This window comes from Stomoxys calcitrans, chromosome 2, assembly GCF_963082655.1.
Source record: "Stomoxys calcitrans chromosome 2, idStoCalc2.1, whole genome shotgun sequence".
NCBI lineage: Eukaryota > Metazoa > Arthropoda > Insecta > Diptera > Muscidae > Stomoxys > Stomoxys calcitrans.
The window spans coordinates 43,901,933-43,928,914 of NC_081553.1; the positions used below are offsets into that span (position 1 = coordinate 43,901,933).

General features: G+C 38.4%; 2 protein-coding genes across 5 annotated transcripts in view; both read right to left on the minus strand.

Moving 5' to 3' along the window:
* The window catches only part of LOC106093040 (autophagy-related protein 16), a 552,907-nt gene extending 550,416 nt beyond the window's left edge, over positions 1 to 2,491 (minus strand). For all 4 annotated transcript variants that reach the window (XM_059361853.1, XM_059361851.1, XM_059361852.1 and 1 more), the window contains exons 1-3: positions 2,034 to 2,491; positions 1,403 to 1,685; positions 1,148 to 1,310 (exon numbers count right to left, since the gene is read on the minus strand). In XM_059361853.1, coding sequence (XP_059217836.1) covers positions 1,148 to 1,310; positions 1,403 to 1,685; positions 2,034 to 2,133 — 546 coding nt within the window. In that variant the 5' untranslated portion in view covers positions 2,134 to 2,491. The remainder of the gene's footprint in view (positions 1 to 1,147; positions 1,311 to 1,402; positions 1,686 to 2,033) is intronic.
* Positions 2,492 to 8,542: 6,051 nt separating this feature from the next.
* LOC106093044 (uncharacterized) lies at positions 8,543 to 9,474 on the minus strand. The gene has a single exon (XM_013260018.2). The coding sequence runs from the start codon at positions 9,356 to 9,358 to the stop codon at positions 8,954 to 8,956; it is 405 nt and encodes a 134-aa protein (XP_013115472.2). The 5' UTR covers positions 9,359 to 9,474; the 3' UTR covers positions 8,543 to 8,953.
* Between the last annotated feature and the right edge of the window lie 17,508 nt (positions 9,475 to 26,982).

The following is a 26,982-nucleotide window of genomic DNA, read 5'->3' on the forward strand; positions in this document are numbered from 1 at the left end:
AGCGCTTCGGATGACTTGGTGCCACGGATTATATTCGCAACTTTGCCCACGATAAATTTTAGTGGATGTCCAACGGATCGGAGAAGACACATGGCTCTCCTCCTTGCCTTGTCACTCTGGGGATGCTCAAATAATTGACGGTTGAATAACCGGCCGCATCGCTTCATATCATTCACTACTACGTCGCCTAAAGTGACTGTCATCTCTCTTGCAGAGGTTCGTAAGTGATTTTACATAGCTTGTCTAGACTGGTACCTATGTTACATTGCTTCAAGTGTTCTAGCCACATATTCCGCTTATGTTCATTGACTACCCAGGGGTTGGTGGGGTCAGTGTCACGAATCCTATCAAGACAGCGCTGGGAGATTAGGCCGCGCTTGGGTTATTCGACTGTCTGGTATAAAGCGAGTGGCGGCTGGGTTAATGATGTCTAAGAATTTCCTCTAAGCAAGTAGCACATTTGAAAGGCTAACTGAAGCGGCGATTGGTGTACTCTCTGTGGCTCGATCAAATCGGTTTTCTTCGGATAGATATACGCGCCATACGTATATCAATCAGATGTTATGAAATGGGAGGATCGGTGAATGGTGAGAATTATGTTGAGGTGGTCTGATCTCAAAGAAATGAGAGCGTGCCAGTATAAACCATTTTGGATATTAGGGGATGTAATAGAAATCTCTGGCGAGCTGCACCTTCTTATAAACTTGGCGATCTGCTCTACCAAAGCTATACCCCGCAGATCGTTACCTAGAGGAGAAAGCCATGAACTGTGATGCACATTAAAGTCTCCTAGAACTTGAGATTTTGGTCGGACGGTACGCTTAAAAGGAGAAACAGGTGCACTTTGGTGGCAGCCCCTGGTGGATAAAGGCTTCCATCGAGTCATTTCACAGAACCTGCTTCCATGGGATTGATCCTTTGTGTCCATAGGTACTGGGCCATTAACTTCTAATACTAGTGATTCACTCAAAGGATCTGCGAGGACGAAGAAAAGATTGAGTTCGCCAATATACTGCTGTTATTTTCTTACCATTGCATCGCATTGCATTGCATCTAACTAAGACAAACACCATGGACTTTTGGCTAGGCTTGAATTTGCTTGACACCTATACTCCCTCTTGGTCCCTCTATTATCTTCATAACTCACCTGAGAAGCTCTCATTTTATCCTCCAAAGCACTAAAAGCCAGCTGTAAGGCCGTATACTCATCACGCAGCGTTGTATTGAGATTTTTCAATTCGTCCAAACTGGATTTTAACATTTGAACTTCAGCTCTTAAGGAAACATTGACATTTCTTTGTTCCAGCAAGCTGTGTAGGCATGATGTTTACATCATAATTAAAATAAATAGAAATACAGTTAATAACAAAACGCAATGTGACATCAATCTATAATGGCCTACCTCTGCTCTTTGCTGGCTATGATTTGTTGTTGTTTTTCCATTTTTAGATTTAGATCGACAATCATCTGTGAATTTTCACCTTTACGTTTATGCAGGCCAGTCAATTCTTCCTGCTGCGCCAGTAGTTTCTTCTCCAATGCCGCCATGGCCAATTGGGCGGCAGTGCTATCTTTGCCGCCAAAGCCACCACCTGTTGAGATGGCCGTGCGTAGTTGTTCATTCTCAACGGAAATTTTTAAATTATCGGCCTTTAACTGGGCAACATTGTCCAACAAACGATTATCTAAAGGTTGCGAAGTATGATGGGAGAGGTGGGTAATAGAAAGTTAAGAACATTTCGCTTGGCAAAAGGTAAAAAGCGACAAAGCAACATCATGTCGAGTAACAACAGCAGCAGCAGTACCCGCTGTGGCTTGATATCAAAACAAAAATAATATGCATTAACATACACACACACACACGCATACAAACGCACGCGGTCACACAAAACTAGAGACGACCTTGACCCTCTTCTCCCTCTTTAGCTAGCTAAGTTTGTTAGATATTGCTTTGATTTTATGCTTTGCTGTGCCATCATCCATCCACCTGCTAAACATAACATGATGTTGTTGTCTGTCGCCCGTCAACTTACTTTGTAATATGATTTCTTTAAAGGGCAACACATCCCGCTTGTTACGCTCCCTCAGACAATTTATTACCGCCTGGCGATATTCCTGATCGTCTTGGGACATCTCGAAGCTCGAAAAGAAAAATACAGCGGGAATCACTAAATGTCTTGCCTATATTGTTCACGCACTGGCCAAAAATCTATCAATCTTCAGCAAAGGCCACAAAAATCCCCCTCAAAGCTTTGCCAAACTTCTTTGCTTTTTGTTATTCTTTTCTTTGTTTCTTCGACACTGAGCACTTGCACCAATCTTCTACGCGTATTTCTTTGTCCCGGGACATTTATGCGCTATTTCACATTCAAATACGGCAATCGCTTTCTCCAGATTTTCAGATAAAATTTGCGATATGATGGCTTCCAATTGAATTTTGTCAACTTGTTTATTTTGTTTTGGAAACTATTTTTGTGTTTTGAGGGAGCTGTCAGTGACAGAGAGCCAGAAGTCGACAAAAGCCAAGTAACGGCGTTGAATGTAGTAAGTGAATGGGCGGCGGACAATTGTTCACTGTTGCTCTCTGGCAAGAGAGAAAAAAACTAAAAAATGAATAAAATTATAAAAAAAATTATTTTCACTTAAAAACTGTCCATGTTAATGACTATGTTGATAAGTTTGTATGCTGATGGTGTAAAAAAGCGGAGGAATTGGTCCAAATACCTAATCAAATCCATGAATATGCGTCCGATATGTCTTAACGATATATCGTGCTGATCCATCTTTCAAACAGTTCCTGCATGGCGAAACAATTAAAGGTGATCCCATTTGTACAACAACAACAAATCATATGGTGCAATTTGTCAACATGTCATCAAGCTGATCGTACTTTTGCCAACACACGCAAGGAAATTTGTGTGCGTGTGTGTATACGTGTGCGTATATGAGCAGAGAATGTGCAAGAATGAAAATAACAACAAAGAGAATGCAAACTAAAATCTGACATCTTAATACTGTGAAACCTGGCCGGCTGCTCGCGTGAGGCCTTATTAAATCCACCTTGCAGTTCCTGTAAGAAATTTCCCAATCAGCTGCCATGAAATTCCCAATTAAACCTTGTTTACACTTGGAGAAAATCTATATATGCGACAAAATTTCGGAAATATATTTTTAGGGTGGAACTATTGGGTTGCCCAAAAAGTAATTGCGGATTTTTTAAAAGAAAGGAAATGCATTTTTAATAAAACTTAGAATGAACTTTAATCAAATATACTTTTTTTACACTTTTTTTCTAAAGTAAGCTAAAAGTAACAGCTGATAACTGCCAGAAGAAAGAATGCAATTACAGAGTTACAAGCTGTGAACAAATTTTTCAACGCCGACTATATGAAAAATCCGCAATTATTTTTTGGGCAACCCAATATTTCAAATCAAGTGGATTTGGGCTCAAGTGTAAACATGGTGTTAGCTGCTAGGAATTTTCCTACAAGTTGATTAGACCATGTTTACACTAGAGCCCAAAATCCACTTGATTTGAGATATTTTTTAAACCCCGTTTACGCTGTTATTCAAGTGATCTGTATCTGTGATTATTTTTGATTGATTGTTGTGTTCAGCATATATATTGTGGTCAACGATTGAATTGGTGTATCGACTTTATTAAATTAAATTCAAAATAAAATAATTTCAATAAAAAATTGTCATATGTTGAGAAAAAGTGTTGTCCAAAACTACCGATAATAACCGGTATTCAATACAAACGCAGTGTTGCATTTGAATTTCGAAGGAGATTTTGTGGCAAACAGAGTTGATTGGTGTCCATTTCGTGAGCATTCAGTTACATGTGCAATTAATTGAAGCGAAATTTGTATTGGCGCAGCGACGCGTCGCTACTATTTTGCTTATAAAACCAGTACAACTTCAACGGAATGTGTTCGCATTTTCTTCGTGACCATTTGCTTATAATGCGTTTCGACAGTAGTTCGGACGAAAATTTGAAGTCAGTACTAGGCTTAAGGTAGCGAACCCGCTAGACTAGTAAATAGAACCAAGATATATTTATTTACAGGTAGTGGTAGTTGCCCAACAACAAAATATTGGGTGCAGTATATGTCCAAATCATAGATAAGTGCAACTCTGATTTTGAGTATGATACTAGTTTGCGCCATTTTTCGTTGCTTATGTGTGTAAGGTTCTTCACTATAATACACACACAACCAAATCTCGTTGACAGATAGTGCACTTCGCGAGAAAAAATTGTACGCAGCTGTTTACGGTACTCTACCTGGTAATTATGTCATGGTAAGAAGGCAGCAATACAGGGTGACACAAACATAAAAAAATCAGAAAATACATAAATTATCAAGAGTTTTTAGCTACGTTTGCCAGAATATTAACCTGTAAATAAACTAACCATTCTGAAGGCCGTAAATTTTAAAAAAGTGCCTATACCAAATAGAAGGGAAGATCAATACCTTTAATTTGGTATATCACACCTACACTAGAACTGTTTTTTGTGGGAAAAAACTTCCAAATTTCTGTTTCAAAACTGGAGTGCAGGACACAAAATTCAGTCTGGAGGCCATAAATGAACTTCCTTGAAAAAAGTGCAAGCACCAAATCTAAGGGGAGATCAATTTCACTCTTACCACGAACTGTTTTTCCTAGAAAATTTCAAGATACGATCTATTGTTGTTTTATCCAGTACAAGTTAGATGTTCTGGATAGAATATTAGTGCAATGTTATACTAGAAAGTTTTTGATATTATGCCGTTACAGTTAATAATGATAAAGCCAAAGCCATACCTCTTAAAACAAAACACCTTTTATTAAGAGATATATTTGATATTCTATTCCTTTGGTTGTTTTCCTTAATTTTTCCAAATAATGTTTTGTGAACAGATTTGTTTTTTTGTGCGAACATTACTAAGTTCAAGCCAACAATAGTGACATCTTCATGTCACATTAGGCAACTACATTTTATAGTAGTGCCACCAAAGTTTGGGCTCATTATCATTGTCAACCACCTGCTATGTTTTACATGTGGCATTATTATTGCAGGGTTGTATTTTATCGCATGAACAATCGGGTGGTCTTGGAAAAAGATTGGAAAAATTTCAGAACCAAGTTTGATCGTTTGGCACACTTAATGGAAGTCATAACAAAACACTGTCTGCAAAATTTCAGCCAAATCGGACAAAATTTGCGGCCTGAAAGGACTCAAGAAGTCAAAACGGGAGATCAGTTTAAAATGCAGCTATATTAGGTTATAGGCTCATTTGCACCATACTTGACACAGTTGTTGAAAATCATAACAGAACGCTGCTTGCAAAATTTTTGCCAAATCGTACAACAATTGGGGCTTCCAGGGGCGCATGAAGTCAAATTGGGAGATTGGTTTATATGGGACCTATATTAGGTTATAAGCCGATTTAGACAGTACTTGGCACAGTTATTGGAAGTCATAACAAAACACGGTCTGAAAAATTTCAGCCAAATCGGACAAAAATTGCGGCTTGTAAGGGTTAAATAAGTCAAATCAGCCGATCGGTTTATATGGGAGCTATATCAGGCTATAGACCGATTTGGACCGTACTTGACACAGTTGTTGAAAGTCATAACAGAACATAACATGCATAATTTTAGCCCCATCGAACAACATTTGTAGCTTGCAGGGGTTTAAGAAGCCAAATCAGGAGATCGGTTTATATAGGAGCTATATCAGATTATAGACCGATTTAGACTGTACTTGACACACTTGTTGAAAGTCATAGCAGAACGCTACACGATCTGTAAAGTTTTAGGCAAATCGGACAAAAATTGCGGCTTCCAGGGGCTCAAGAAATTAAATCGGGAGATCGGTTTATGAAGGAGCTATATCTAAATCTCAACCGATATGGCCCATTAGCAATGTCCAACGACCTACATCAATATTAAGTATCTGTGCAAAATTTCAAGCGGCTATCTTTACGCGTTCGACCGCTATCGGGAATTCATCAGACGGACGGACGGATATGGTTAGATCGACTAAGAACACCGAGGGTTAAGTTCGAAGATGAGCCATATCGGACTGTATCTTGATATAGCCCCCATATAGACCGATCCGCCGATTTAGGGACTTAGGCCCATAAAAGTCACATTTATTATCCGATTTTGCAGAAATTTGAGACAGTGAGTTGTGTTAGGCCCTTTGACATCCTTCTTCAATTTGGTCCAGATCGTTCCAGATTTGGATATAGCTGCCATATAGACCGATCCGTCGATTTAGGGTCTTAGGCCTATAAAAGCCACATTTATTATCCGATTTTGCTAAAATTTGGGACAGTAAGTTTTGTTAGGTCCTTCTTCAATTTGGCCCAGATCGGTTCAGATTTGGATATAGCTGCCATATAAACCGATATCTAGGTTTTAGGTTTCGGAGCCCATAAAAGGCTCATTTATTGTCCGATGTCGCCGAAATTTGGGACAGAGAGTTAAGTTAAGCCCCTCGACATACATCTGCAGTATGGCACAGATCGGTTCAGATTTGGATATAGCTGCCATATAGCCCGATCTCTCGATTTAAGGATTTGGGCCAATAAAATGCGCATTTATAGTCCGATGTCGCCGAAATTTGGGACAGTGAGTTGTGTTAGGCCCTTCGACATCCTTCTTCAATTTGGCCCAGATCAGTCTAGATTTGGATATAGGTGCCATATAAACCGATTTCTCGATTTAAGATTTAGGGCCCATATAAGGCTCATTTATTGTCCGATGTCGCCGAAATTTGGGACAGTGAGTAAGGTTAAGCCCCTCGATATACTTTTAGAATATGGCTTAGATCGGTTCAGATTTGGATATGGCTGCCATATAGACCGATCCTCCGACTTAGGGTCTTAGGCCCATAAAAGCCACATTTATTATCCGATTTTGCTGAAATTTGGAACAGTGAGTTATGTTAGGCCCTTCGACATTATTCGTCACTTTGGTCCAGATCGGTTTAGATATAGCTGCTATATAAACCAATCTCTCGACTTAAGGTTTCGGGGCCCATAAAAGGCTCATTTATTGTCCGATGTCGTCGAAATTTGGGACAGAGAGTTAAGATAAGCCCCTCGACACACATCTGCAGTATGGCGCAGATCGGTTCAGATTTGGATATAGCTGCTATATAGCCCGATTTCTCGATTTAAGGTTTTGGGCCCATAAAAGGCGCATTTATTGTCCGATCTCGCCGAAATTTGAGTTGTGTTAGGCCCTTCGACAACTTTCTATAATTTGGTCTAGATCGGTCCTGATTTGGATATAGCTGCCATAAAGACCGGTGTTTCGATTCAAGGTTTTGGGCTCATATAAGGCGCATTTATTGTCCGATGTCCCCGAAATTTAGGACAGTGCGTTAGGTTAAGCCCCTCGATATACTTTTCGAATATGGCGCAGATCGGTTCAGATTTGAATATAGCTGCCATATGGACCGATCTCTGGATTAAAGGTTTTGGGCCTATAAAAGGCGCATGTATTGTCCGATGTCCCCGAAATTTGATACAGTGAGTTTTGTTTGGCACTTCGAGATTCTTCTTCAATTTGGCCCAGATCGGTCCAGGTTTGAATATAGCTGCCATATAAACCGATCTCTCAATGTAAGGTTTTGGACCCATAAAAGGCGCATTTATTGTTCGATGACGCTGAAATTTGGGACAGTGAGTTAGGTTAAGCCCCTCGATATATTTTTGGAATATGACACAGATCGGTCCAGATTTGGATATAGCTGCCATATGGACCGATCTCTCAATTAAAGGTTTTGAGCCCATAAAAGGCGCATTTATTATCCGAATATACGGCGAAAGTTGGGACAGTGCGTTAAGTAAAGCCCCTCGATATACTTTTGGAATATGGCACAGATTGGTTCAGATTTGGATATAGCCGCCATATAGACCGATATCTCGATTTAAGGTCTTGGCCCCATTAAAGGCGCATTTATTATCCGATGACTTCGAAAGTTGGGACAGTGAGTAAAGTTAAGCCTCTTGACATATATGACACAGATCGGTCCAGATTTGGATAAAGCTGCCATATAGACCGATCTCTCGATTTAAGGGTTGAGCCCGTAAAAGGTGCATTTATAATCCGATTTCACTGAAATTTGACACAGTGACTTATGTTAGGCTTTTCGTCATCCGTGTCGTATATGGTTCAGATCGGTTTATTGAACAATGAGTTGTACTTCTTAGTATTTGGTCCAAATCGGAACATATTTCGATATAGCTGCTATGAAGCATAAGGTATGCCCCGGATTTTAACGAAAGGTGTTTTACATATATACTCCAGGTGGTGGGTATCCAAAGTTCGTCCCGGCCGAATTTAACGCCTTTTTACTTGTTTTTTTTTTATCACCCCTGTAGCTCTCACCCTTTTCCAAAATAACAGAAAGTTGTCAACCCACGCACACTCACTCACATTCGCACTCACTTGCCTTGATCTGAGCTAATGGCTTTTCAATTAAAAACTGAATTCATGAATATTTGCAGGCTGTTTCTTCCCGAATTAGAGAAAACAATTTAAATAAATTCGAACTGTTTTGATTGTTGTTGTTGTTGTTGTTTTTATTGCATAATGGAATTGTGTTTACTCTAAACTTTTATAAATAAACAAAGGTGACACTTAAAGGCTACGTCATCGTGTTATAGAACCAAAGACGTTTCATACTAAAGTTAATGAGAACAATAACAAAAATTAAAACAAAAAAAAAAAACTAAACCAAAAAACAAGTTAAGAATAATTAGTAGGTAGTTGGTAGGTGGTTGATTGGTAGGTTGATAGGTTGGTGAAATAGAACAAATGTCCACGTTAAACGCCAACATATTCGCGCACATTCCAATCCATGCCATGCCATTCCATTAAGAGTAACTTTCCCTATATATAGCGTTTCCAAGGCTTCCAGCTATTTCCCTTTTGAGAATCACTTCAATTCAATTTAGTTGACAGGACGAAAACGACTTGCCTCAGCATAATCACGTACATCGGAGAAATTGCGCTCTGGAATTATACGCACATCGCTGGGATCCTTTTCGAATTGGCCATTCCAGGAGGTGGGTAGTACAGTCGGTGTGGTGTTGTATTGGAAGTATTCCGAGTCATCGGAACGATTGCGATCGGGTTGAATGCGCACCTCATCGCCCTGCTTGAAGGTACCATCCCAGGCGGTGGGCAGAACAATGGGCTCATTGCAGAAGCCATAGAAATTCGAGGTATCCGTAACATTTTGATTGTGACGACGTACTTTCGAAACATTGTTGGTAGTACCGGGAGCATAAAGGAATTTCCCATTCCAGCCCTCACACTTGATGGGTATGTAATCGTCTTTCTTCTTCAAAGGCATGATTTATGGTTTTGTAAAACTTTTTGTTTGGATTTTTTGTTCTATTTTCTTCTTTTTTTTGAACTTTCGAACCGTTCACTTGGCGTTGCAAAACTCGACTGATAATTGTCTTAGCTTTGAGCTTGCCATATAAAATAAACAAAATTCATCTCAGTCGCAGTCTTTCTTTGGTTCTTTCTTTCTTTTTTTCTCGTTTCGTTAGAGCGTATCGCACCCGGAATAGTGGTTTAACGACTTTTGTTGATTTTTTGTAAATACAAATAAATTTTAATAATACGTTAGACGTGTCATAGAAAAAATTCAAATAACGATGACGTTATGTTTGCCGAGAGCTCACCTCCACGGTTTCGATTGTTATGATTAGTGATTTTCAAACTCTCTTTGTATTGTTGTGATCTTGCTGTGTTTTTGTTAACGCCGGTGATGAGGTTAGAGTTGCCAGTGCTCTTGGGGCTTATCTATCAGTTCCAAAGTTTATTTCTGGTAGTTTGGAGGGCAGCAATTGGATTTTCGTGGACTTACAACATTTTAGGAAATATAATTTGAGGAATTAAATTGCAATAAAATTTTGTTAGAAACTTTGTTGATGATATCGGTCTATATGGCAACTATGTACAAAAAATGTCCAATTTGAGCAAGCCATACTTGGCACGAATGTCAAATGGTCTTTAATAACTCACATGGTCAAATTTTGAGCGAAACGGGATAATAACAAAGAAAAAGGCTTCAAGTTCGGCCCGGTCGAACTTTTGATACCCACCACCTCGGGTATATGTGTAAACCACCTTCCATCAAAATCCGGTGAAAAATGCATACCTTATGCTCCACAGCAGCTATATCGAAATATGTTCCGATTTGGACCAAATACCAATTGAGCCTATAAATGAGCCTAACACAACTCCCTGTCCCAAATTTCGGCGAAATCGGACAATATATGCGCATTTTATGGGCTCGAAACCTTAAATCGAGAAATCGGTCTACATGGCAGCTATATCCGATCTGTGGCATATTGCAGAAGTATGTCAAGGGGTTAAAATTTACTCGCTGTCCCAAATTTCGGCGAAATCGGACAATAAATGAGCATTTTATGGGCTCGAAACCTTACATAGAGAGATCGGTCTATATGGCAGCTATATGCAAATCTGAACCAATCTGAGCCAAATTGAAGAAGGATGTCGAAGTGTCTAACACAACTCAATGTCCCAAATTTCGGCGACATCGGACAAAAAATGCACCTTTTATGGGCGCAATACCTTAAATCGAGAGATCGGTCTATATAACAGCTATATCCAAATCTGGACCGATCTGGGCCAAATTGCAGAAATATGTCGGGGAGCTTAACTGAACTAACGTCGCAAATTTCGGCGACATCGAACAATAAATGCACCTTTTATGGGGCCATGACTTTAAACAGAGAAATCGGTCTATATGGCAGCTATATCCAAATCTGGACCGATCTGGGCCAAATTGCAGAAAAATGTCGAAGAGCCTAACACAATTCAATGTCCCAAATTTCGGCGACATCGGACAATAAATGCACCTTTTATGGGGCCATGACTTTAAACAGAGAAATCGGTCTATATGGCAGCTATATCCAAATCTTGATCGATCTGGACCAAATTGAAGAAATATGTCGAAGAGCCTAACACAACTCATTGTCCCAAATTTCAGCAAAATCGGATAATAAATGTGGCTTTTATGGGCCTAAGATCCTAAATCGGCGGATCGGTCTATATTACAGATATATCCAAATCTGGACCGATCTGGGCCAAATTGAAGAAGGATATCGAAGGACCTTACATAACTCGTTGTTCCAAATTTCGGCGAAATCGGATAATAAATGCCCCTTTTATGGGCGTAATACCTTAAATCGAGAGATCGGTCTAATTGTAGCTATATCTAAATCTGGACCGATCTGGGTCAAATTGAAGAAGGATGTTGTAGGGCCTTACACAGCTCACTGTTCCAAATTTCGTCGAAATCGGACAATAAATGCCCCTTTTATAGGCGCAATACCTTAAATCGAGAGATCGGTCTATATTGCAGCTATATCAAAATCTGGACCGATCTGGGCCAAATTAAAGAAGGATGTCGAAGGACCTAACACAACTCATTGTCCCAAATTTCAGCAAAATCGGATAATAAATGTGGCTTTTATGGGCCTATAATCCTGAATCGGCGGATCGGTCTATATGACACCTATATTCAAATGTGGACCGATCTGGGTCAAATTGAAGAAGGATGTTGTAGGGCCTTACACAGCTCACTGTTCCAAATTTCGTCGAAATCGGACAATAAATGCCCCTTTTATAGGCGCAATACCTTAAATCGAGAGATCGGTCTATATTGCAGCTATATCTTAATCTGGACCGATCTGGGCGAAATTGAAGAAGGATGTCGAAGGGCCTACCACAACTCACTGTCCCAAATTTCAGCAAAATCAGATAATATATGTGGCATTTATAGGCCTAAGACCCTAAATCGGCGGATCGTTCTATATGGGGGCTATATCAATATATAGTCCCATATAGCCCATCTTCGAACTTAACCTGCTTATGGACTAAAAAAAAAGATTATGTGCAAAGTTTCAGCTCAATATCTCTATTTTTAAAGACTGTATCGTGATTTCAACAGTCAGACGGGCAGACGGACGGACAGATCGTATTAGATTTTTACTCTAATCAAGAATATATATACTTTATCGGTGTATATATATAGGTATAGGTATATAGTCTTTATACCCACCATCCTTCGGCGGTGGGTATTAAAATGCCTTTTAAAGAGCAAACACTTTAAATAGCGACATCAGTATTAAGGGCAGCCATATCTAAATATAGTCCGATTTGGACTAATTTCGGAAGGGGAAACCGAGGGGCCTAACGCCAGCGAAATCGGATAATAAATACGCCATTTTTGGACCGAAGACATTAAAATGGGAGATCGCTTTATATGTCAGCCAATATATTTCGTTTTTAACAAGATTCGCAACGGATACCGAGGGGCCTTATGCCACTCGCTGTGCCAAATTTCAAAGGTATTGGGAAATAAATGTCCGTTTTACGGGGCCAACCTTAAGTCGGAAGATCGTTCTATTGGCACCTATACGCAAATATGAGCCATTCTATACCATACTTGGAACGGATGTCGAGGGTCCAGTTCCAGCGAAATCGTGTAACAAAGGTGAGTTTTATGGGACCAATGGACTATAAGGCTACTATATCCAAATATGAGCCGATCTAGACCATACATGGCACGGATGCCAAAAAGTAGAGCGCAACTCTCCGTACCAAATTTCAGTGAAATCGGATAAGAATTACGCTCTCTAGCGGCTCAAGAAGTAAAATCGGAAGATCGGTTTGTATGGGAGCTATAACAGTTCATAGAGCTATTCAGAACATTTACTGCGCCCTCTAGAGGCTCAAACATTATCGGGAGATCGGTTTATATGGGAGCTATATCATGTTAAAAAACGATTCGGACTATACTCCGCACACATGTTTAAGGTCACAGAAAAAGTCTTTGTGCATAATTTCAGACAAATCGGATAAGAATAACGCCCTCTAAAGACTTAAAAAGTAAAATCGGAAGATCGGTTTATTTTGGAGCTATATCAGGTTATAGAGCGATTCAGACCAGCCATACCGCAATGGAGACTCCAGACATTGTCCTGCAGAGCGAGACAAAGTCAGAACGGGAACGAAGGAAGCGCGAACGACCCTTGAGATTTCATGGGCAGAAATAGGAGGTCTCCACAGGGAGAAGAAGAAAGAAGGAACTCTCCTTGTGTTGGGCAATGATGAAGTCGCCGTGACAAGTTTGGCTTGGACTAAAGGGATGGCGTATTAAGGGACCAAAGCAGCCATTTTCAAGATTAAGAAGACTAGAATGGGCCGTTGAATAAAGCATCCCATGCCAAATTTTGTAAAGATCGAACCAAAATTGTGGCTGTTACAGCCTAAAAACTCCATATCGGATAAAAGATATATATGGGTGCTATATATAAATCTGAACTAATTTTAATGAAATATGAATGCAGTCCTATTGAAACTTAAAAGAAAAAACTTCGTGCAAAATTTTGTAAAGATGGGACCACAATTGTGGTTGCTATAGCCATAAAATTCCACATCGCATGAAAGTTATACATGGGAGCTATATCTAAATCTGGACCGATTGTGATGAAATTTTGCTCATAGGACTTTTTACAAAACATCCCATGCCAAATTTTGTAAACGTCAGACCAAAATTGTGGCTGCTATAACCTTAAAACTCCATATCGGATAAAAGATATGTATGGGAGCTATATCTAAATCTGAACCGATTTTTATGAAATTTAGCACACATATGAAAACGTTAAATTAAGCACCTCATGCCAAAGTAAAGATCGGACCAAAATTGTGGCTTCTACAGCCTTAAAAGGTCATATCGGATGAAAGATATATATGGGAGCTATATCTAAATCTGAACCGATTTTGTTCAAAATCAATAGCGATCATCCTTGGACCAAAAAAGAGATATGTGATATCGGACAATAAATGCTACTTGATCACAAGAATATATGGACAAACAGACGGACATAGCTTAATAGAATCAGGAAATGATTCTAAGCCGATGGGTCTAGCTCTTCTCCTTCTTAGCGTTGCAAACAAATGCACAAACTTATAATACCCTGTACCACAGTGGTGGTGTAGTGTATAAACATCAGGCAGTGCAGGGACGAGCGACTCTATACAGCCTAACAAACAGGAACCCGACGAGGGAACCATCAGGCAGGGCAGTGTCAGTGAAAACTCTATGCAGGCTAACGAACAGGCAGTCAACGATGAGGCCATCACATACTCCCAAGAATTCCATTTTCTCAAGATGTGCAATATCGGATGAATATTGGATGAGCACTCCGCTATGGCCCGGCACCCAAATAATGCGGATCGTGCCGTCCTCAGAGAAGGCGTTGATCTCCTTCTTATATTCCAAAACAGTTCCTGACCTACCGTCCTGTTGGCCAGTTTACTGTCCGTAAAGATGTTCACACTCCATGTCCTCGCGTTAAAACCACAGCACCTTACGCATCCCGTTATGGCCCGGATTACCGCCTGCAAGACCGTATTATGGTCAGGTAGTCCAAAACAGATCTCAGTCCCTGGATTCGCAATGTAGACCCCTAGGCCCACTCTCTCCTCTAGGTTTGAACCATCCACCCTCTAGAGGATCAAGAAGTATAATCGGGACACCGGTTTATATGGGAGATATAATAGGTTATGAACCGATTTACACCTTACTTGGCAATCATAGCAAAAATAATCATACACAATTTTAGTCAAATCGGATAAGAATTGCGCCCTATAGAGGCTCAAGAAGTCGAGATGTGATATCAGTTTATATGACAGCTATAACAGGTTATGAACTGATTTAAATCATACTTATCACGACTGTTGGAAGACGTAGCAGAACACTTCATACAAAATTTCAGCTAAATCGGATAAGAATTGTGCCTTCTAGATTCTCAAGAAGTTAAGATCCATTATCGGTTTATATAACATCTATATCCAAACATGAACCGATTCGGACCATACTTAGCACAGTTGTTGCAAGTCAATACAGAACACTTCATGCTAAATTTCAATCAAATCGGATAAGAATTGCTCCCTCTAGAGGCTCAAGAAGTCAAGACCCAAGATCGGTTGATATGGCAGCTATATCAAAACATGGACCGATTTGGCCCATTTGCAATACCAACTGACCTACACCAATAAAAAGTATTTGTGCAAAATTTCAAGCGGCTAGCTTTACTCCTTCGTGCTTTCGACAGACAGACGGACGGACGGACAGACGGACGGACATGGCTAGATCGACTTAAAATGACCTGACGATCAAGAATATATATACCTTATGGGGTCTTAGACCCATATTTCGAGGTGTTACAAACAGAATGACGAAATTAGTATACCCCCATCCTATGGTGGAGGGTGTAAAAATATATATTCATTTTAGTTTCAGACTTGAATATTTCGTGGTGGGTATAAAACACATTTCCCTTGGCAACTCTGGTTATATCTGCTGCTGGTGTAAATGAGAGAAATTAAATCTTGTTAAAATCAACACTACCGCCAACAGCTATAGCCGACAAATTTAATTTAACCAACGGCGGCAGCAGCAGTTTTGAAAGCCCACCTACATACGTTTCCGAAACTTGGTACGAATTGGCGTTGGGGAATTGCAAAAACATTTCATCGTCAAGATGAAATTTCCTTTTATGTCAATGATCAGAAATGTTTCTCTAGACAAAACAACACAGCTCAGTACAACACAAAAGGTCTGGAAATAATCAAAGCAAAATTTTCTATAAGTTATGAAAACCAAACAGAAAACATTTTTTTTTAAGATTTTTTCTTGATACAAATATGTCAATTATCACCGACACTCGGCTAACAAAAGTCTGTTAAAGGAAATTTTTTTAGCTGAGCTCTTAATGGCTTAAACTGTTAACCGTTTTGAATTGTTTGTCCAAAAATTTGCAAGTTTGTGTTTAATCACCCACCATGATGGTGATGATGATGACGTTCATGGTGAGGTTGATATTTTAAAAATGGATAATTAGTTTAGCTGACTAATTTCACCGAGATTGGACTATGTTAGCAATATTAAGATACTTAGCCAAATTGACTTAAAGGCCATACATGTGAAGATAGCGGATTAAAAGATTTAGCTATGAGCTTGATTAACTGAGTATATGGCTATGGCTATGGTTGGTAAGGTTTTTAAAAAAGGCCAAAAGTTTCCTTTTTAAATAAAGGAAAGTTTAAATTAAATATTTATTGAAATCTTTATTTGTTATACCCTCCACCATAGGATGGGGGTATACTAATTTCGTCATTTTGTTTGTAACTACTCGAAATATTCGTCTGATATATATTCTTGATCATTGTGACATTTTATGTCGATCTAGCCATGTCCGTCCGTCCGTCCGTCTGTCCGTTCGTCCGTCCGTCTGTATGTCGAAAGCACGATATCTTTCAAAGGAGTAAAGCTAGCCGCTTGAAATTTTGCACAAATACTTCTTATTAGTGTAGGTCGGGTGGGATTGTAAATGGGCCATATCGGTCCATGTTTTGAAATAGCTGCCCTATAAACCGATCTTGGGTCTTGACTACTTGAGCCTCTTGAGGGCGCAATTCTTACCCGATTGGAATGAAATTTTGCACGTGGTGTTTTGGCATCACTTCCAACAACTGTGCCTAGTATGGTTTAAATCGGTCAATAACCTGATATATCTGCCATATAAACCGATCTTGGGTCTTGACTTCTTGAGCTTCTAGAGGGCGTAATTCGTATCCAATTGGAATGAAATTTTGCATGACATGTTTTGCTATGACTTCCAACAACTGTGCTAAATTAGGTTCAAATCGGTCCATAACCTGATATAGCTGCCATATAAACTGATCTTGAATCTTGACTTCTTGAGCCACTAGCGTGCGCAATTCTTACCCGATCAGAATGAAATTTTGCACGTCGTGTTTTGTTATTATATCCAACAACTGTGCCAAGTATGGTTCAAATCGGTCCATAACCTGATATAGCTGCCATATACACCGATCTTGGGTCTTGACTTCTTGAGCCTCTAGAGTGCGCAATTCTTATCCGATTTGAATGAAATTTTGCACGAAGTATTTTGTTATGATATCCAACAACTGTGCCAAGTATGGTTCAAATTGGCCCACAACCTGGTATAGCTGTCATAAAAACCGGTCTGGGGACTTGATTTCTTGAGCTTCTAGAGGGCGCAATTCCTATCCGATTTGGCTGAAATTTCGCATTACGTATTTTATTATGACTTTCAACAACTGTGCCAAATAAGGTTGAAATCGGTTCATAACCTGATGTAGCTGCCCTATAAACCCATATAGGATAGTGACTTCTTGAGCCTCTAGAATTCGCAATTATTATCCGATTTGCCTGAAATTTCGTACGACGGATCCTGTCTGAATCGGTCTATAGCCTCATACAGCTCCCATATAAATCGATCTCTCTATTTTACTTCTTGAGCCCCCAAAGGGCGCAATTCTTATTCGAATAGGCTGACATTTTACTCAGGTCTCCAGCATATAACTTAATTGTGGTCCGAAACGGACCATATCTTGACATCGCTCTAATAGCAGAGCAAATCTTTTCTTTTATCCTATTTTTGCCTAAGAAGAGATGCCGGGAAAAGAACTCGACAAATGCGATGCATGGTGGAGGGTATATAAGATTCGCACCATGGGATAGGGGGTATATTAATATTTGTCAGACATCCCTGTTCAATACGGCTCAGAATGGTCTATATTTGAATATAGCTGCCATGTATAGCGATCTCCCGGTTTAAGGTCTAAGACCCACAAAAAGTTCATTTGAGTTGTGTTAGGCCCCTGGACATTCATACCAAATATGGTCAAGATCGGTCTATATTTGAATATAGCTAGCATATATCCTGATCTCCCGATTTAAGTTCTTGAATTTAAATTGGGTGATATTAAGATATGGACTTTGGACATTTTATTCTGAACTGAAGGACTGAGCAAGACAAACTGAGTGATACATGATTGTCGTTACAACTGAAAATCAGACACAGGTCATCACAATGTGTATATGACACTCAAAAATGTATAGACAGGCGACCAAGCATAGCAAGGCATTATATTGTATAACGCATACAAATAACCCAACTAAGGTAGAAGGTTTAATGATGTCTATAGGTTAGAAGATGTGTGCAAGACTTCTAAACATGGGATCACCAATTAAAATCTCCCCGCGGCGGCAAAATTGACAGTAGAGAGAGTCACAGAGTACAAGCAGAGCGAGCCGAACAAAGAAAACAAAACTAACTACCACCGAAGCTGTGCACCTAAGCACATGTGGTGGTTGGTTTAATGATTTTGTTTTGATTATGAATAATATTGTTGTTGTTGTTATATGCTGGCTTTCAAAGCCAGTGCCAGGTTAACGCTGAGATTTTTTGAAAAGGATCAAAAAAGGGTATTTTTTTGAAGAAAGAGTCACAAGAAGGGTATTGTTTTCAAAAAAAAGGGGTCAATGCCTTTTTAAAGTAGTCATCTCTTTTAACTTATCTATACTGAGGTTGGGAGTTCAGTGGTAGTTATCCTAGTGCTGGGAAGCTTGTGAAGTACTAAACTTAGTAAATAAACCCTATTAACTTGCGTGTAGTGTCGCTCTGACCTTACTCTCTTTTGCTATTTAAAGCTGGTTTACAGCTAGATTTCATATAACATCTGTTCAATGCTGTAAATTTCGGTTAGGAAAAATACCTCCAGTAGAAATTTGCAAGGTCTCAATTACCAAACTATCAAAATTTTATTCGCTCTCACGCATTCTCCCGAACGACTTACTTTACTTTAATTGGCTATGACAGAATATTTGTTCCACTAGTCGAACGTAGAACAGCGTTCCAAGCGCCTCGATCTTCTGCGCTCATTCTAAAATCTCTGACACCAAGTTTCGAGATGTCTCCCACAACTTTATCTTTCTTGGCTGGTCTTCCCGGTTTGCGTGTAACACCGTGTTTGCCTTCAAAAGACTTCTTTGCTGGAGCTTCTTCATCCATTCTGACAACATGACCTAGCCAACACAGCCTTGTATTTTGATACGTGTAACTATTCTATCGTCGTCATACAGCTCGTCGTCGTCGTTTCCTATATTCTCCATTAACGCAAACTGGTCCATATATTTTACGAAGAATCTTTCTCTCAAATACTCCAAGCACTGCCTCATCTGCTTTCACAAGTACCCATGCCTTAGAAGCATATAACAGCACGGGTAGTATCAGTGTCTTGTAAAGTGTAGTCTTCGTCTGTCGAGAGGTGGCCTTGTTTCTAAACTGCTTACTTAGTCCAAAGTAGCATCTGTTTGCCAGTATTATTCTTCGCTTTATCTCAAAACTGGTGTCATTCGTTTCGGTTACGGCGTTGCCGAGGTAGATAAAGTTACTGACTATCTCAAAGTTGTGGTTCCCAACTTTGTCCATTTTCTTTATCTGTTCGGTTGTGCAAGGCTTTTTGGGAGTTGAAACCATCCATTTCGTCTTATCTCCATTTACTGCCAGACCCATTTTCACTGACTCTCTTTCGATTCTTTCAAAGGCTGCAGTTATTACTTCCGGTGACCGACCTATGATATCGATATCGTCGGCATAGGCGAGTAGCATGTGCTCTCTTGTGATTAGTGTGCCATATCTATTCACATCTGCATCTCGAATAATCTTCTCCAGCAGGATATTAAAGAGATCACAGGATAGTCTCCTTCTGACTGAAACCTCTGAAACCTCGTTTGGTGTTAAATGGTTCGGAGAGATTCTTTCTTATTCTTACCGAGAAACGCGTATCAGCAAGTGTCTCCTTGCAGAGTATTAATTAATTTTGCAGGGATACCAAACTCAGACATGGCTTGAAATTCCTTTGAACGTAAAGGGGTATCGAAAGCGGCTTTGTAGTCAACCAAGAGATGGTAGATGTTGATTTGTCCTTCTCGGATCTTTTCCAGAATTTGGCGCAGTGTGGATTTGTCAGGTCTAAAGCCGCATTGATAGGGCCCAATTATCTCATTGACTTTAGGTTTTCAACCTTTCACACAGTACGCTCGAGAGTATCTTGTATGCGATGGGGAGGAGACTTATCCCTCTGTCGTTGGCACATTCCTTCTTGTCTCCTTTCTCGTCATGTTCAAACGGGTGCAAACCTTTGCTGTAACAAGGTAATGATCCAAATCTATATTCGCTCCCCGGATCGATCGTACATCTAACACGTTGGATAAATGCCTTCCATCGATCACATCGATAGACCGATCTACGTAAATCTTTTCTTTAGCATCTATAGGCTGCAATTCTTATTCTTTTTAACTGAAATTCTGCCGTTGACTTCTGCTCTGATCTTCACACCAGAACTAGTCTTAATCGACACATAGCTTGTTATAGGTGACGGGGAGGGAGTTTCAGTCCGCCGTGATATTTTAAGTTTAATGACTTCCAACATATGTTGGTGTTGGTCTTCGACGTCCTTTATTCGGCATCAAACAACCATGTAAGTAACTCCAGAAATCATAGCAAAAGCTGTATACTAACATTTTACTTTAGGCCTAATTTGATTTTCCATTCTATTTTTAAGAAAAAAAGTACATGTTCATATATCAACAACTCACCCTAGCACTGTTATCTAGACAATTGATCTAATTATATAACAGAGATCAATGGGGAGAATACAACATTGCCCATTTAAATAAAAATAATAATGCATAATCAATAAACGTTTAAATGCGGGTATGAATTTCCATTTATGTAGTAAAATCTAAATTAGCAAATTACAAAACAATAACAGATAAAATTTAGAATAAAATACGCAGTAGACTGTAGATTTTGTTGTAACAACGCCTAGACTGAAGAAAATGCAAAAAATTGTTTACGTCCAACTTGTTAACCTACTCAAAATTTTATAGAAGAAATACAACAAGATTGTTTATCCAAACCTAAGATAGGTCGTAATTTTTATTTCCTTAAAAAAAAAAAAATATATATATACATATATAAATTACTGCTTCGGAATAAATCAATGCCGATTGACTAATGAATTGAAATCATTAAGTAAATGGCTTTGTCTAATTTAATGTTTACTAAATTGATTTTAATTTGTATTAAAATAGAGCAAATTAAAATACGATGCAAAAACATGCTTAAATTTTGTGTTTCTTTTATCGATTCTAAATTGTTTTCAATTTGACGATGGGACAAACGTGTGTTGTCATAAATTATTCATCATCATCACTTATGTATATTGAAGGCATGTGTTGCCCAGTTGTTTTACCTCTATGTCAAAGGAATATTTAGTTCATTGAGAAGTTGTTTTTAAACAGAAGCAAAACGGTGCAAAATTATGAATGAAACATAAATTCAATTTAAACTTCCAATACCTTTGATGGTGACAAATAAACAGTTTACACTAGATTACAGTTACTTATTCTACACTGCAATTCACTGGAATAGCAGATATAAACGACCCATATACATTACTTGAATTTATAACTTTGTTTTGTTATACCCACCACCGCAGGATCATATGAATATGAATATCATTTAGTCATACCGTTTGCAACACATCGAAATGTAAATTTCCGACCCTACAAAGTATATATATTTCGGATCGTTGTAAAATCCTAAGACGATTTAACGATGTCCGTCCGTCTGTTGTAATCACTCTACAGACTTCAAAAATTGAGAATTGAGCTGAAATTTGGCACAGATACGTCTTTTTGATGCACGCTGGTTAAGTTTTTGAACAGGCCAAATCGTACCATACTTGGATATAGCTGCTATATAGACCGATTTTCCGATAAAGGGTCTAACGCCCATAAAAACTACATTTTCATCCGATCTTGCTGAAATTTTAAACAGTGAATAGTTTTAGGCCTCCCAAAATCTGAACCAAATATGGTTCATATCGGACTATATTTCTATATAGCTGTCATATATACTGATCTGCCGATAAAGGGGCTGAAGCCCATAAAAGCTTTATTTATTACCCGATTTCGCTGAAGTTTGAAATACTGGGTTTTTTTAATCCGCCCGAAATCCCACCTAAATATGATTCAGATCGGACTATATTTAGATATAACTGCCATATAGACCGATCTCCCGATTTAGGGTCTGAAACCCATAAAAGCTTTATATTTAACCGATTTCGCTGAAATTTTAAACAGTAAGTAGTTATACGCCTCCTAACATAGGACCCAAATATGATCCATATCGATAGATATAGCTGCCATATAGACTGTTCTTCCGATAAAGGGTCTGAAGCCCATAACAATTTTATTTATTACCCGATTTCGCAGAAATTTGAAATAGAGGATTATTTTAAGCCTCCTGACAATTGACCCAAAATGATTCTAATCGGACTATATTAAGGTATAGCTGCCATATAGACCGATCTCCAGATAAAGGGTCTGAAGTCTAAAAAGCTTTTTTTAAACCGATTTCGCTGAAATTTGAAACCGTAATCAGTTTTTACGCCTCCTAACATATAGACCGATCTGCCGATAAAGGGTCTGAAGCCCATAAAAGCTTTATTTATTACCCGACGTCGCTGAATTTTTAAACAGTGGGTAGTTTTAGGTCTCCCGACATCCGTTATTTTGATATGGCTGCCATACAACCGATCTCCCTATAAAGGGCCTGAAGCGACCGTTTAGAAGTAACTGTCATATAGACCGATGAACCGGTTATAGGTCTGAACATCGTAAAATCTTTATTTATTACCCGATTTTGTTGAAATTTTAAAGGTATCCAATTTTCAGCGGATTGTGAGGAAAGGGGGTTCACATATATACCCGAGGTGGTGGGTATCCAAAGTTCGGTCCGGCCGAACTTAATGTCTTTTTACTTTGTTTTTGTTGTATTGTCTTCAATTACATTCAATGGAACAGATTTTCAATATTTTATTTTGAAATAGGACAAGTTTTAAAAATTGGCGATGTATGTACTTTACCATCACTTTCTAGTACAATTTAAAACAAGTAAAAGCGTGCTAAGTGCGATCGGGCCGAATCTTGGGAATCCACCACCATGGATTCTGTTAAAATATGGAAGCCATATCTGGTTATAGACCGACTTGGACCGTGCTTGGCGCAGTTGTTGAGAGTCATATCAGAACACTATATGCAAAATTTCAGCCAGATCGAATAAAAATAGTGGCTTGAAAGAGCTCAACATTTCAAATCGGGGTATCGGTTCAAATGGGACCAATTTGGATCGTACCGTTGTTGTCAGTCATAACAGAACACAATGTGCAAAATTTTAGCCAAATCGGACAAAAACTGCGGCTTCCAGGGGCTCAAAAAGTCAAATCGGGAGATCAGTTTATATGGGAGTTATGTCAGGTTATAGACCGATTTGAACCGTACTTTATACAGTTGTTGGAAATCATAACAGATCATTGGATTATGAAGAAAGGTGGTTTACGTAAATACCTGAGGTGGTGGGTATCCAAAGTTCAGCCCGGTCGAACTTATCGGCTATTTAATGGTTTTTTCTGAAGTTCTTGCATGGATTCGAAACCAGGCGTTCAGCGTCATATGAAGACATGCTAACCTCTGCGAACCGTGCTCTCTTTTAACAATTAATTCCGCTTATGTTCAATGGCCACTCTATTGATTTTCAAAATCAGTTCCCTGATTATGGACGAAAAGCTGAGCACGCCGGTATGTTTGGTCGAACTTGGGATATTCGAACGGCTGCTGCGTTAATGATTGTTCGAAATTTCTTCTCAACAACATATACATTTATGGGAAGTGGGAATTCACAGAAGCGCCCACTGGTGTACTCCCTGAAGCCATTTTAAACGGCTTTCATGCACCTATGAATGTGCATGAAAGTCGTTTAAAATGGCAACTATCCCAGCAAAACTCTCATTACCAAATAATCAGAATAGTAAGCTCATTCAAAAACTGATAGCTACTTATTTTTAGGCATCGTATCTAATTACATGTACATCGCGATGTCCTAGGAGGAAAGTCCTTCCGTACAAGCATACCAATAGTTCAAAAATAAGTACTTATGCCTAAGCATACAAGTTTTCAAAAAATAATGACATACTATCTTAGTTGAACGTTGCTACAAAATAGCTTCTTCAACTCAAACATCTTCGCGCCTTTCCCCACCATCACGTTCTCAATGCTCAGTTTCTTTGAAGAAGACAAATTTTATATGAATAATTCAAATTATAAGTGAAATCAAAACTTAATCTCATAGCAACCGTGAGTTGAACCAAGAAGCTTCCGTTTTCAAAGTAGTCGCTCTACGCATTCTTCCACATTACTGTTGTTTGAATAATACACTATTTTCTCCTTTTAATATTAGCTAAAAAAAGCAAACTTTAATTCTATTTCATCAAAGATGGCCGTGCCTTTATGTTTATGTTTGACATATTCTACTTATAGACACAATATTATAACACATGGGAGTGACTTTAGTAGTTTTGTGGCATGAACGTACATCAGAAGATTTACAATGCAAAGGTCCTGAGTTCGAACCTCGGAGGTTATATTCGATATTTCAATAGGTATACAAAATTACAGTCCGACTAAATTTGGATATAAGTGCTATATAATAAAAGTATTACGTATGCTCGGTGGTGTAGGATATTATATAATCGGCTGCGCCCGACTTTTGCTTTTCCTTACTGGTTATCAATACCAAGGTTATAATTATGATTTTGTTTCTATTAGTACAAATGAGTGCTTATTCTTGAGCTTCATCGAATGTTGTATGTAATGACATTTGTATTACCGCTAACACAGTAAATCCAAAAAATCCATGCCAAAAATAATGACATGACTTACCAAGTTTTTGCTGGGTATATTGCATGCAAAATGTCATATCATATGGCTTACCGAAAAGCTCAAACTTATGCGAATCACTAACAATTGAATGGGAAAACTCTCCATCTGAAAATACAGACAGATACAGATCCTTCAATCACAAGTAACTGACTTTCTACAGATGCCTATATTTGACTTTGTGCCCATTTTGTGCAATCTTTTTAATTTCATATCCTTAGAAAGGTTCATCCCCACCATGTTCTTATTTTTGGGGACTTTATACTTGCTTGTGGCAAACTAATGCAGAATTGGAGACCGGAAAAAACCCGAGGTTACTTTTCCCCATATTCTATAGTGCAGAAACATAAAAATATACATCTCCTACAAATAAAATTGCATTGAAAATCAAATCAATCATTGATGTCCATGAAAAATAATTCAAAACTACACTACTCAATGCAGTCGATATAGATCACTTCTAAACAGCAGTAAACACTGAAATTTGTTAGACATTGATATAAAAATTCGTTCAGACCATAAATAACTCTTTTGAAATGATGTACAAATTGCCTTGCTGAAAGCGTGGGACTACCTATCTATTGTAGCTATTTGCTCAGAATACAGTTTATAGCAATACGCGTCATAATGAACGCCTAGCTAGCTTCGCCTAGCCGAATGATGGAATGATTCATCCACAAAGCGTGTCTGGCATAGAGCATACGATACGGTGAGCAAACACCAAACTAAAGCTGCAAAATATGATTGCTTATTTATTGATAGTTTCAGTAAGTCATTAACACTGCCACAACAACAACCATTCAATTGGTTGTTATTTCATGTGATGTATTGTTCTAGTGAGAAGCATGATGTTCAACATTCTATCAATATGGTAAAATGTAATAAATATCACATAACATTTAATTGTTACTTCCTATAATAAGGAAGTTGGACTTGAGGAACTCATCCAAATATTAATAAAATAACATGTGTAATTCTATGTTTATGGCAAATACTATAAAATAGCTGTGACAAATGTCCTTTGTCAAAGTTATTTGACATCAAAGATCGTTAGTCCCCTGGCGAAATACACAGAGCCTTATTCCATATCACTTTGTTTTATTAAGTTTTTAAAAAATGTGTTATATTTTATATGTCAAGTTCAAATTCTTTTTAAAAAAACAATATAACTTCAGCATAAGTTGTGGGAATTCAAACAGAGATAGCAACATAAACAAACTTTTTTTTTGCAGAAAGAAAACTTGATAAGAATAAATATACACTTAATCGTTGATAAGAAACTGCTTAAAATGTAAATATAAATATAATACATATGTACACTAGAGTGTCCCAAAAAACAAAAAGTGTTTTTTTTTTGAAACGCAAACCCTCCATTTTCCTTCTTTAGATCTCAATAAGCAAAATACGAAATATTGGGTTGCCCAAAAAGTAATTGCGGATTTTTCATATAGTCGGCGTGGACAAATTTTTTCACAGCTTGTGACTCTGTAATTGCTTTCTTTCTTCTGTCAGTTATCAGCTGTTACTTTTAGCTTGCTTTAGAAAAAAGTTGAAAAAAAGTATATATGATTAAAGTTCATTCTAAGTTTTATTAAAAATGCATTTACTTTCTTTTAAAAAATCCGCAATTACTTTTTGGGCAACCCAATATTATGACGATCACTTAACAATAATAGGCGTACATTTTTATACCCATCACCGAAGGATGGGGTTAAATTCATTTTGTCATTCCGTTTGCAATACATTGAAATATTCACTTCCCACCCTATAAAGTAAAGATATATTCTTGATCAGCGAAAACATCTAAGACGATCTATCCATGTCCCTCCGTCTATCTGATGAAATCACGCTACAGTCTTTAAAAATAGAGATATTGAGTTGAAATTTTGCACAAATTCTTTTTTTGTCCATAAGCAGGTTAAGTTCGAAGATGGGTTATATCGGACTATATCTTGATATAGACCCCATATAGACCGATCCGTCGATTTAAGGTCTTAGGCCCATAAAAGACACATTTATTATCCAGCGAGTTGTGTTAGGCCCTTCGACATCATTCGTCAATTTAGCTCAGATCGGTCCATATTTGGATATAGCTTCCATATAGACCGATCTCTCGATTTAAGGTCTTGAGTTCGTAAAAGTCGCATTTATTATCAGATTTTGCCAAAATTTGGGACAGTGAGTTGTGTCAGACCCTTCGACATCATTCTTCAATTTGGCTCAGATCGGTTCAGATTTGGATATAGCTGCCATAT

Excerpts from the sequence above, each read along its gene's own strand:
- LOC106093044 (XM_013260018.2), bottom strand. The coding sequence starts at position 9,358 with ATGCCTTTGAAGAAGAAAGACGATTACATACCCATCAAGTGTGAGGGC.